The 12,946-nt window shown below is 36.6% G+C and overlaps 1 protein-coding gene across 1 annotated transcript in view; it reads left to right on the top strand.

Annotated features, from left to right (window-relative positions):
• Window positions 1–2,924: 2,924 nt before the first annotated feature.
• Window positions 2,925–12,946, top strand: part of LOC145784230 (stalled ribosome sensor GCN1-like) — a 28,917-nt gene continuing 18,895 nt past the window's right edge. The window contains exons 1-18 of the mRNA XM_082596013.1: window positions 2,925–3,017; window positions 3,408–3,507; window positions 3,813–4,011; window positions 4,133–4,337; window positions 4,468–4,659; window positions 5,212–5,320; window positions 5,763–5,966; window positions 6,047–6,195; window positions 6,424–6,618; window positions 7,145–7,280; window positions 7,886–8,054; window positions 8,839–8,939; window positions 9,279–9,503; window positions 10,139–10,263; window positions 10,339–10,517; window positions 11,852–12,107; window positions 12,386–12,590; window positions 12,669–12,800. Of these exons, the coding sequence (XP_082452139.1) occupies window positions 3,015–3,017; window positions 3,408–3,507; window positions 3,813–4,011; window positions 4,133–4,337; window positions 4,468–4,659; window positions 5,212–5,320; window positions 5,763–5,966; window positions 6,047–6,195; window positions 6,424–6,618; window positions 7,145–7,280; window positions 7,886–8,054; window positions 8,839–8,939; window positions 9,279–9,503; window positions 10,139–10,263; window positions 10,339–10,517; window positions 11,852–12,107; window positions 12,386–12,590; window positions 12,669–12,800 (2,884 nt within the window). The 5' untranslated portion in view covers window positions 2,925–3,014. The remainder of the gene's footprint in view (window positions 3,018–3,407; window positions 3,508–3,812; window positions 4,012–4,132; window positions 4,338–4,467; window positions 4,660–5,211; window positions 5,321–5,762; window positions 5,967–6,046; window positions 6,196–6,423; window positions 6,619–7,144; window positions 7,281–7,885; window positions 8,055–8,838; window positions 8,940–9,278; window positions 9,504–10,138; window positions 10,264–10,338; window positions 10,518–11,851; window positions 12,108–12,385; window positions 12,591–12,668; window positions 12,801–12,946) is intronic.

Raw genomic sequence — 12,946 nt, 5'->3', positions numbered from 1 at the left:
CAGCCCCAATTAAGATACTTCAAAAAATTTTTTTGCTATTGTCATCATTTTTTAGTATGTATGTACAAAATATGTCAAAATACGCAAAATTTGTGACTAGTGGTTACAAAATTTGAAAAAATCTGATGATTATAAATGGAATGCCCCACTGTACAATGTTAAAAAGGTATTTAGAATTTGCAAAATTTTATAAAGAATTTTGACCACCAGTCCAGGCAAGGAACAATATGGAACAACAAAATTGGAGTGTGTTTATCAAAATATAAGTCCAAATTAACATCACCCCCAAAAAAAATGTTTTTTTTTTCTTCGGCTACATGGGCAAATTTTTCCCCAAAATATATACCTCAAAAAATATTTATAATCAAATTACTCCAAAACTACATGTTTTTCTTATATTCTGTTTGCAAATTTGGATTCCTCATCCCCCAAAATGGTATTCTACATATTTTCATCAACTTCCTAGCTTCAGTATAACAGATATTGGGGCATTTTTACTCTTTGGAGCTGAAATACTGCCACCATGCGGTTAAAATTGAAAATAGTGTAACTTTAAAACCCCTTGACCAATTTTGAAAATTTTTTTTTGTTGAGCTCAGTGGGTTGCCATCTCTCACATATGTCAAAATCAACCAAATCGGAGAGGGTGGGTGGCATTTCCTCTAATTTTGACCTGAAATATAATGGAATGACCCGCTTGTTTAACGATGATATCGCATACCGTAATCTGCCTATGATCTTGTTCGTTCATACCCCCTGTATTGCTTTTGTCTTTGGCTATGATCAATTAGCTTTATTTCACTTTGATCAAAAATTGATTGTGTGCAAATGAGGTCATTGCAGCTAAAAATTCTAATTGTAATGTGTAAACTACTACCGTGTATTCCATCTAAGTGTGTGGTATCAGTGATCTTGGCTCAAAAGCTTCATAAAATTGCTTTAATATTTATTTGCATCATACACAAAGTTCCTACATATCAATCACATTCAGTTGACATCACATTGTGCTACAGAAGATTTAGAATAAATAGGGTTAATCTTGCTGTATACAGCATTTTATGAACTCATCAAATCGCTTTCGATTTGGAGTATTAGGTGTTACAAGGTTCTGTACATGATACATTTTAGTCCATACGCTATCTAGACAAGTTGTAAATACCTATACAATGACTACTGCCAAGAACAAATATCCTAGTTGATTTAAATCAAAAATCTATTAATTAATTATTCTAGCCTATAACTGAAAAAGCATGCAATATCGTACTACTGGCTACAGTAGAAAATCAAATTAATATCAGCATAATACACATACTGATACTCTAGTTAGCGCAGTAGCCTACATCTTTTTCAGCCCTCGAAATTAGCTTTCATCTACGACGGCAAAAACATTGCCGTCGCCAAATCAACAAACCTTGGATTGCGGCGGCAATTGCCGTATGCTTTAATTAAACAAAATTTTATGCGCTTCTTCATCGTGTCATACGGCGGTAGCCCAGAGCATCACGCAAACTGTTTTATGCGCTGACAATGCTCTTGTAAACTGTAAAAAGTTTGCAACCTTATAAATACTGGCTTAATTGTTACCCAAAAGTTATTCTTTCATCGAATGCATATTGTTTACCGGTGTCGTTGCGAATATAAATCATGGCGAAGGAACATACAGTTAAAAAGTGGAAGTTATCTGCTGTAGGTTATCAAACAGATGGAAAAGTTAGTATGGTATTGTGCAAAAACTGTAAAGAATTTTATGACAGAAACAAATACCGGTAATCCGGTACCTAGGAATTAGAAAAGCTACCGAGTCAAGTTAAAAATATAATACAAAATTGGATAAATGGTTCCTCGGCAGTGAAGAAAAGTAATGCTTCCGATCATATGGCATCGCGCATTCATGAACGGGCAATTTTGCATCTTCAAGTATTCCAGTGACGACGCGACAACCTCATCCTCTGATACAGCATCTGATGATTCTGATTCTGACAGCTAGTTCTTTATCCAACAGACTTTGTGTTGCTCGCAGTATCCAAATTGTGCCGAAATTATGTTAGTGTAAACGTAAATCGAGGCAATCTTCTTGCAGGGAGCTATTAATTTGTTACCGGTACCTGGTTGAGCAATTAACGTTATTTTATGATAATTCAACATCGCTAGATGGCGAATTAATGTAAAACAAACGTAAATTTCTTATCGGGCATTGGTAATACGCAATATGACCCGCCGAGAAAGTTAAATCGATTTTTGCTGACTCGAACGTTGATTCAACCCAAAATTAACTTACTTTTTAGTTTTTCCCCTGAGTTATTTAACGTGAAACTGTAACAGCGTTCGTATCACGTTGCTCGCTTTATCGCTACTTTTGGTATTATTACATCACAACAAATCAAACAGTGCAGTCGTGATAGACTACTCTAGTATATTTTTCTTGTTTTGCATGTTTTGGTACAATTTTTTTGTAATAAACGTTCACAGCAACTGCCGAGGCAATTTCAGCTTTTGCTGTTTGGCCTCGGCAAAGTTTTTGCCAAGTAAAAATATGTTAATTTCGAAGACTGCGTGAGTGTTCACAGCAAGTAAAATAATCCGAGGTGAGGTTTTGGTGCAATGTTTCTGCTGATCAAACTCCCGTCGCGAGTAAATGACACAGGAAAAAAATTTGAACAATTTTTTGTCCTAATTAAGTGCTCATTTTGCGACAGCATTTTTATTGCCGTAGCAGAATGGCCATTATGACGTTTGCGGCAGCATAATTGCCTCGTGCCGCCGCTAATTTCGAGGACTGCTTTTTGTTAGTTGCTTTTATATGAATAGGCCTATATAACCTAGAACTGCTAAAAATAGTTTGTAAAAATACATTTCTCATAAGAGAGAAGTATTTGTTTACTTCAAGTCTTAAGTCCTGTTGTGTCATTTTGTATGTATACATCAGATATTAACTTACACTGCTGCATTAGCACAGCTGAAAGTGTTGAAAGATTTACAATTCTTAAAGTCATCATTGACGCACTGCTGCAGTGATGGTAAGCAAATAATTTTATTAATTTTTTAACAATGCTAATCAAGTTTACTACAGTACCGGTACATATTTCTAATGTTAGTTTTGCTTATTGTGTGACATGAAAAGTATTCACTCAAAGCGACTGAACAATAATAAAAAAGTAAAATTTAGGACTTGTAACCGCATAGGCTAACTGTGTTTCATAAAAATGTAGTACCAGCTCAAATTTTATAATGATGTTTAATATTATATAGCATGGTACGGTACCTAAAGTTGTTTTAAAATTATGTTGAATACTATACTCTGTGAAACTAACAAACGATTGCAATTTTCAATTTTTCCTGGCAGTGTTATGACAATTTCTTGTGTCATAAGCAAGGAAAAGTGCTGATGCAGTAATTTTATTGTACAGGATTCTTTAAAGCGATTTTACTTCCATTCAACAACTTCTAAAGTTGCTCAACAAAAGGAAATGTTGCAGGATATTAACACTTATCTATTGACGAAACCTGGTGAGAAAAACTTTGTGCCATAAATGTTTTGATATCGTACCTCTTTTATATATTTAAAATATTTTTCTGCTTGCCACAGTATATCATATATAGCCTACCTTTTTTTTAAAGAATGTTGCTGTAGAAGTACAATGTTAGCTTGAAATAAGCAAATAAACACAAAGTTTAGTCATGATCATATAATGCAAGTCATCATAATGTGGTTTGGTAAGTATTTTAATGTTGGTTTTATTTTGACTTTTATCATTGCAGTTTAGCAATCTCGTATTGTGCATAAGTAAGTATTAATACTGATTGTCTTTCAGATCTTCCCCAAACACCAATTAGCGCATGCATCCATTCACTTTCTTGCACCTTGGGGTTGTACTACAACTCTGATGTAAGAAGAAAATGCATAACACTGATCTGTCTATTGGTTAAAAACTATCCCAATGTGTCGATTTCTTTGTTGACGAAAGTGTTGGATGAAGTGGCAAATTTTCAACTTTCGAACAAAAACCCCAGGTAGTTGCTGATTGATGCGTGACTGTTTTCTATCTGATTGTAGTTCTAATTTCCATCACAGTTATTTTACTTGCACAAGGCATTTTTGTACCATATTATCAAACTCTCTGTATTATTACAGCCGAAGTGAATCAGCCAAAGCTTTAGTGGCCTTGACATGGTCATGTGCTTTTGCCAAGGAATGCTATGTTGAAGACTTAAAGAGTTCTGTTGATTGGGATGAGTTCATTCGATTGCAAGCTGCATTGTTTTACGGTGCACAAGCCAGTCAGAAAAAGTCGATTTGTAGCAGCTCTTTGAAGAGTTTAAAAAACTTATGGAAACAGGTAAATGTTTTATCGTGTTAACTGTTTTCTCATTAAAAAATATGTTTATTTATATATATAGTATGGTATGCTCATGGCTTTTTGCTTTAAGTAAAACCTTTTAATATATATATATCTCTTTTTTGAGTAGCTGCCAGATCTATCAAAAATGTATGTGGACAAACTCACTTCAAAAAAGAACGCCAATGCTTCAGATTGTGTCTTATTGGCAGCATTGATGTTTCACGACAGAAGTTTATTTGCTTCAAAGAAGAATGAAGCTTTGAACGTCTTTGTTTCTTCTGTGGTGATGAGCAAGACACCTGTTGCAACACATGCCTTGGTAAGAAAGTGTTACCTTTGTTAAAATTGCTTTTTTTCATTATGCTTGTCTTTCGTATTTGCATATTGATTGGTTTGTTACTGTACTAACTACTAAAATATAGTTGATCTACACCTATCCAATTGCTTGTCTCTGCATTGTTTCTGTAAAATTTTAGCTCAAGAAATTTTGTATTGCTGGAGAGTATTTAAAATCTAACTATATGATATACCAGCACTCGTGGCTCAGTGGTTATCGCCTTCGGCTCTGGTGCTGAACTGCTTGGTAGCCCTGGGTTCGATTCCAGGTCGGGTCATACCAAAGACTTTAAAAAGGGTTCCGATTGTGTTCTTTTTTGCATAACGCAGTGAGTATAAATCGGGTAATAATCTGGTGACATATCACCCTCTTCCATTCTGCCTTGAGCCAGCGTGGAAGCAGTACGGCTCATAAAATCACATGGAATCCTGTCAATCTGCTGCAAGCAGAGATAGCGAATGATTATTATATGATATACGGTAAGCAGACATCTTTAATTAAAATGACATTAATGTTTATCTTTTATTTCTGCAGGCTTGTTGCATTCCATTCATACTAGAAATAGATCATTCTGCTTTCGAGAAAACTGTATTTCCTGCTTTGCAAAAGTCTCTTTTGAGAAGTCCAGAGAACTGTTTACCAAGTAAGATCATTGTTTTGTACTACTGTATAACAATAAAGACCTCAACACTTTCAAGTGTAAAAATGGAAATTGTAATTGTTTGTAAGTGTCTTCTTTGACGCTCTTGCTCATAACTCTGTACAAAGTGTTGTTTCAGTATTTTCAAAGCTATGTGCCAAAAATGGCATAAAAAGGATTTACTGTCACACTTTAAGAATTGTAGCCAACATATCTTGTGTTATCAGACAGACTTTTTAACCATGTATCAAACAAGATGCAAAAAAAATTTGCACAGTTATTTTGGACTGAAACTTAAAGTTTGTCTCCATGTTGTGTGGAAATATAACGATTGGCATGAAACGTAACTGAAGCGTTTTAATCAGCTTTTTTTGCACTTTCAACATCACTCATCGTTCCAAATGTGCATCACAAACAGAAATAAATACGTTCTTGGTTTTCATAGTTATTTTGATCATAATGAAGAACGTGACCATTGATCTCAGTCGTCATTCTTTACCATTGGTCAAAATGCTCGGTCCACAACTCTCATCCAAGAATGATGTGAATAGAGACGTTGCCTGCGAGGTCGTCTCCGCTCTGGCATTCCAATGCAGTGATGCTGAAGCTGTTGGGAATGCAGTCAAGCACCTGTTTGCTGTACTGAAAGGCAAGTGAGATTGATTGTTGCGTCATTGTTCTAAGTGCGAATGCGAATCTTGATGACGTTTCTTGCTCACTGATTTTTAGGGTCCGAAGGAAAATTGACTCTTTCCACTCAAAAATGTGCCGTTCTGAATGCGATTGGAGGATTCGGTGAAAGTCCTACTGGAAGCGGCCAGTTTTCTCTCTCATTGGTGTCCTCTGTGGTGGTCTTGTTCCTACCTTTCCTGCAACTGGTATGATGCTTTTGAAGTAGTTATTTCATGCGATTTATCCTAAACCTATTTCATACAGATTACTGTAGTTGTTTCACATTTACAGCAAACGTTACTGCTGTTTTTCTTTCTTTTTGCTTTTGCATAAAAACACGGACCTTCTACTCCCGAAGTAGTTAGCTTATTGGTATTGGAAGTAGCATGTTGCTTGGTTGTCCATCCAGTAACAGAATAATCTATACGTTTTAGGAAGTCCATGATGTGACTTTGGTGTGTGCTGTGTCAGCGTTGACGACTTGGTGCATGAAGTTGAGAAATGACATTCCAAAAGAACTGTTGGATTGGCTTGCCAAAGCTCCTTCTCTAAAAACATCGACACCAATTGTCAGAGCTGCATACCTGGACTGCATGGCTGCTATGTTTAAATCGGACAACATTGAAAAGGTGCGTTTTACGTCAGAAAAACCGTAATTTGTTTTAAATTTACCTAATTTTCTCAGTTTAAATTGCACTACTGTCACATTGCTGTATATGTTGTTTGGTTTTAAAATTGTTTGCAATATTCTTAAAATAATCATTTTCAAGTAAAATCTACTTCTTTCTCATTGGTGTGAATGGCACTTTGACATTGGGATACTTCCAAAAATTAACGGAATTTGACATTTATTCTCAAACCTTCATTGTCTTTTCATATATTTCTGTCAAGGCGAGTTCGCTTTAAAATGCATATGAAGCAGTTGGCGGTTGCTAATCAAAATGAATATTTTTGTGACTATCGCAAACGTATCAAGCCAAGTATCAGTCAAGAATCATTATTTTACTTAAACGCAAGAAATTAGCGTTTTCGACTGTCAAGGATTCGTCATTAAGTTTAATATGGTTTTGGAGTTAAATTAAAGTATTTGTTATGGTAGTTGTGTTTATTGTTTGTTTGTGTTTATTTTTGATCATTACGTTTATTGTTGTTCAGATCGAGCCATTCATTTCCTATCTTCTTCAAAGTGTCGAGAAAGCCAGTCGTCAGCTGACACAAATTCCTCTTGTTACTGAGGCCCTATATGCTTCTTTGCTACTGTCAAAAATTGACAAGATTGTATTCAAGAAAGGTGCATTCTTTTTTGTGTTAAAATAAAAGCTTTATCTAACGATCTTGGCGATTGTTTGCTTTCCAGTTGCTTAGCAGAAAATTTAAATATTCCAAAGCTCGCTTGAAAATGTCCTGTTTTTCTGAATATTATGACTAAAGGATTTACTTTCTCACCAACGTCATGTGCAGTGCCCAAGAGCACTACCCATCAGCAAAATCCGTCACTTTTACATCGATTTAACGTCTGCAAACGTTAAAGCAATGTAAAAATCACGAATTTCGCTGTCTGGGTATGGATGCGGATGATCATAATTATGTTTTATTTTGCAGTCGTTGCAATGACATAAAGCTCAATGCATCATAGATGCAACACAACAGACAACAACGGGGCGTGTTCTCATCAAGTCAACTGCTTCCCTTATTTAGGCATGCTACATGTCTTGCCGAGACACCGTTGCATGCTCTAAGTCTAAAGCGTTGTCGAGCCGATCTTTGTTGAAGACTGAAGAGTCTCGCAAGGGTTCTCATCACTCGGCCATGCGTTATCTAATTTTATGCTCATCTTATCTATCTAATATTTTCTTCGCTATTACTATAGTTTTAAGATAGCTTTTTTGTATTCAGATTATAAATTCTCTGCATTTTGGACAACAATTTTGGATTCCAAAAACTTAATCTTCACCTCGGACAGATTTCTACAAAATGCCTCTGAAGATGCTTTGGGAAAGCTCCAGGAATTTATTTGCTGCCTTATGATGGACCACCCCCAGAAAATGCAAGAGGATTTGACAAAGTAATCGTTCATAACAGCGTACCCACATTTGTTCATTCAGTATAGCTTTTCTAAACTAAACATAGCACTTAAGCATTGAAATTTATGTCGGTTGCATGGCCGAGTGACGTTGCATGACGTATCAGGGTGCCACCTGTTGTGCGTCTACGTGACTGCGGCTAAATGTCGTGCTCCGCTGAGAGACGACATCATTTGCCCGACGCTGAAACGGACGGCTCTTGGAAAACGGGCGCTTGTTCTAAAGCTGAGCAAAATATACAAGCGCTGGGCAATTGACGCGTGAAAACCAGGGTTGTAGTGGGTAGCTGCCTAGGGCCCGGGTGGGCTTGGTTTTTATGGCTAGATCTACAAAGGACATGGCTAGATCTACAAAACTAGTGTTGCCAGATGAGGAATTCTGCTCTAATTTGAAAAAACTTTAAAGCTGTTCAAGAAAAAAGCTTATGGCAACATGTGTGACAGAACGAAGCCTTTTCTAAAAAACTTTCAAAACCCATTTTTGCCCATAAAACCTTTTTTTACCAAAAAGTCCGTTTTTATCCTGAAAAACCGGATGGGCTGGGTTTTCTTAAAAAAACTCAGTTTTTTTACCATCCTGGACTGAAAACCTTCTGAACATGTGTCATAGAAGCAATCATTTAAGATTAAATACTTTGAATTATTTTAAGAAGTCTTAAGAGAAACATTGCAGTAAGTTACTTCTTTTATGAGCACTATTAAACTTTCTGCGAGATGAACATTGAACAATGTTTTGGTTTTAACTGGACTGTGTTTTTTTTATCAGATCTTACTACAAAGCTCTAGTGCACATTCTACTCAACAAATCGTGGAAATTGCAACAAACTGTTAAAAAATCCATAAAAAAACTGCTTTCATCGCTTACAGGTTCGGTAGCTTTTCATCGATTGTTGGTTTTGTTAATTGTATGCGTTTTACTGACTTCTTTGAACTGAGTCCTAACTCCTGTTTGATGATCTTGACTTTCTTTTCATTGGTTTAAATAATTGTTTGACTGTAAAAGGCATATTGCCAGTGATTAATCAACGAATGAAAATTCGTTTCATTTGCAAAAAAGCTTAAGAACTTGCAATGGAATTATTTTAGATATGTACAGTAGATTCTGCTTGTAAATGGCCGCTCGTGTTAAACAAAACATAGATATACCATCATCCCATGGTCTCGCCTGCACTAAAACAACCCACATTTTCTTTGTTGGACTTCCAGGAATGCAATATTGCTCTTCTTTACTTACTGAGCTCTGTGCCGCTTTTGATTCTGATTTGCTTGGCTTTGATTCGTGCGAAGATGAAATCGAGTCTCTGAAGATATCGCGCATCTACTGCGGCGCTCTCCTCTCTGTGCTGGTTCTTCCTAGCTTCAAGACTGATAAGAATTCAGTCGGAGACGTCGCGATGAAGATCCTAATTGATTCACATCGCCCCTGCATAAGTATGTCCTGTGAAATTCCAACTAAATGCTTTATACAGTGATGTTTGGTTTTGTGCTGTTTTGGTTTGTACGCCAAGATGTATTGTAGCATTACAAACTGATAGTGACCCTCATTGCAAACGTTTACTTTACCAAGCTTTTAATTTAGAGCACGAAATGATTTAATTGTTAAAGCACTGGTTAATTTTCAGTACAATTTGGGTAGAGAGGTTAATTTCTTGAACCATAATCAGACATAACTAATCAACAACATTAAATTTAACATTTTAAAAACAAAAAAAAAACAATTAGCGAACGTTTTCGGCTAGTCATATTATAGCCCTTTTCAAGCCTATAAGAGAAATGTTGCAAAAGAAATACTAAAGAATCATACAGTATCACAGCAAAAATATGGTCTACTTTAAACTTTTGAGAAACTGCTTAACTTGCCCACACAATATGATAACTGAAAGACTACGCGGCACAACCGGTCAAGTGTTTGAAATAGGTAAAGTTGATTGTCCAGAGAAGCAGCCAACCAGATTACGAAAGATCGACAGAAGCACAACAACATAACGGGTTAGCTTTCAGCCGAGAGATTTTTCGATAGATTCACTGCAGCATTGTTACCATTTTTCATTTTGTATTCATCACAGCACTCGCCAGCAGCAAGTTTTTCTTGAGATTTCTTCTCCGCTATCACGTAGACCCGTACCAATTCATCAGCAATAGACTGGCGGAAATAACACAGGCTTTGGTCTATGTTGAAACTTGTACTAAAGTAAGTACCTGAAGATGGAATATTGTCAATTCTTTACCCATGCTAGATGTGCTTATTCTTGTTTCTCAATTTCAGGCTCAACTGGAAGCCCTAACCACTGTTACAGAGTTGGCGGCAGACATCCTCTTGCCCGTGATCACCAGTCAAGTCATGAAAGTGTTCACGAGTGGTCCGCTTGGTCAAATAACCAAGCGAGAGTTTGAAATCATGAACATTGCCGAAGGAGATTTGTGGAACATTGATGTGATAAAAAGGTGGTGTGATGCAAGTTTTACATGACGTTTTTTTGTTTGACAAACTTTTGTTGCAGTACTTACTGCTTACGTCATATTCAACGCTGTGGTTTGCAAGGATCTGTCGGTAGTCGTTGGAGCAAGAAATGCATGTCGAAAAATTTATCGGGCTAAAACGTAACCTTGTTTTAACGCATATTTCCATAGCCTTCTATTTATCTAAATCAGGGGTGACGAACCTTTTTGCGGTCGCGGGCCACTTTGTCAATTACGCATGAGTTATCGGGCCACACAAATTTTTAATCGTAACCTACTATGAAATCTTTTAGAAGCGACTCAAGATATTATTTATGAAAAGTAACAAACGGCAGATGAAAGTAATAAAACCTACACAGTTGAAATTATCTTACGCAGAATTGAAACATACAACAGTAAAAATAAAAACAAATCAACTTGAGCAAAAAGGATAGAGCAACAGTACTTGCACTGAAGACAGTTTAATTTTCCAGTTTAAGCGTTTGCTTTCATATGAGTATGATTTCTTCTTTTTTTTGGCTCTATCCTTTTTCCTCAAGTTGACGAAATGTTTCGACCATTATGCTCCGAAGCAACAAATCAGTTAATGAAATTTCTTTTTCAAACAACAAACAAAAGCCCATGCGAATCATACAGCTAATGTAGCATTGAAGCAAAAATATTAAAAAATAACATTGAAACATTGAATTTTTTTGCTTAGTGGGATTTTTGGAAAGTATTTTGCCTGACTAAGCGTTCAATATTAGGTCGAACAGACGATGTGGCAACTCTCAACTGCACACTAAGATTTTCATCTGTCAGTCTCGACCTGTAACAACCTGTATCAAAGGAAAGGTGCACCAATGAAGGCATAAAACAGCTTTGAGATGTCTTTTGTCTTTAATGCATGAGCGATTGTCAAATTGTTTTGCTGGCCGCACAAAATTCTTTGACGGGCCGCAGGTTCGTCACCTCTGATCTAAATGTTGTAATGCCTGAAAAATTTTGTTTTGTAAACAATATTATTTCATTGTGGCCTCAAAGCTTAGAACAAAAGAAGTGTGCTGAAATGCGAAATTTCTTAACTTGTTCCATATTTTGCAGAATTACTTATTCTAATTTATTAGAGATTTGTGAAAGCTTTTTTTTATCTTGATTTCGTTTCGAATTATTTCAATTGCACAGTGAAGAATTTTGTTTCAAAACAACCCAACAGCAATCAGTTTTCTTATGAGTTTCTGCCAAACGGTTATGCTTTTGTAAATGCATAAAAAATAAATGCGCATAAGCACCTGAATCTTGTTTTCTGTTGTAAAAGTTAGCACTTTATTTTCTCTCAGTGCTCCTACCATTGCTGAAAGCAAAAAGATGAAACGAGAGAACAAGGCTTATTCCTTTAAGGATCAGCTCATGGAAGAAGAACTCAGACAGGAACTCGAGAAAAAGAAACAACAGAAGGATACTGGCGGGGTGAAGGGGTCGGGGGGCGGTGACTTCGCTGCCCCCCGCATACCCCAAAATCTTACAAAGAAGCAAAAAGAACTTGTAGACCAGGAATTAAAAACAGAAGCTATTCTTAGAGCAAAGCTACAAAAAGTGAGTTATGTGAATGAATATTTTTGCTTCGTGTTTCAATTGACTTGATTTATTAGTTATTGATGCCATATCTTTTATCCTAGGCTTAAGAAAGGCTTTTTGGAAGCATAACTTTTTTTTGGAAGCGTATGACAGTTTCGTTTGCTTGTCGATGCTTTGAATCACTGATGCAGGCCCGGTAATTGACAGAATGAAGTTTTCGTCGACCTTTGAATTGTTGTTGACTTTAGCGGCCAGCTTTTGGTTTAAACACGACCTAACAAATCGCTATTCTCCAGATTGACAACGAATTCGAAACTTCCTCTCAAATACTTTCTGCGGCTATGAGCATCAACGACTACGGAGAGTGTCTTCCATCCAATGTGCTTCCATTGATGAAACCTCTTCTCTCACTATGCTCATCTGCCATGGCTTGCCAACGAGCTCAAGAACTCTACATTGCTCTCGGCACAGGAATCATGCCGGAAGACTTAAGATCTCTAGGTGAATCTTCGTCCTGACGCTTTGGTAATTTCTTTAGTAACTGCCGATTTCAATAACAACATGACGTTTTCGTTTCAGGGAAGCAAGTTGCTTACGTCACTTTGAGGTTGCACAAGCCCATTATGGAAGTGAACGAGAGCTGGTGTTTCGAATCTTTGTCCGACAATTCTCACAGGATCTTGCAAATGCTATCAAACGCATTTGGACATCGTACGTCAACATATAGCGTTTATGATACCTCTTAGTCTATGCTAACAACGTAGATTGATGTTATTCTAACGTTTTCAACAACATTCATTTTTCGCTTGGAATAAAACTCCAAACAATTCCACTGCATTCATCATTTCCAACCCTCG

This window comes from Aplidium turbinatum, chromosome 15, assembly GCF_918807975.1.
Source record: "Aplidium turbinatum chromosome 15, kaAplTurb1.1, whole genome shotgun sequence".
NCBI classification, from domain to species: domain Eukaryota; kingdom Metazoa; phylum Chordata; class Ascidiacea; order Aplousobranchia; family Polyclinidae; genus Aplidium; species Aplidium turbinatum.
Note: the sequence above shows the minus strand (reverse complement) of the source record. Positions and strands in the feature narration are given on the sequence as shown.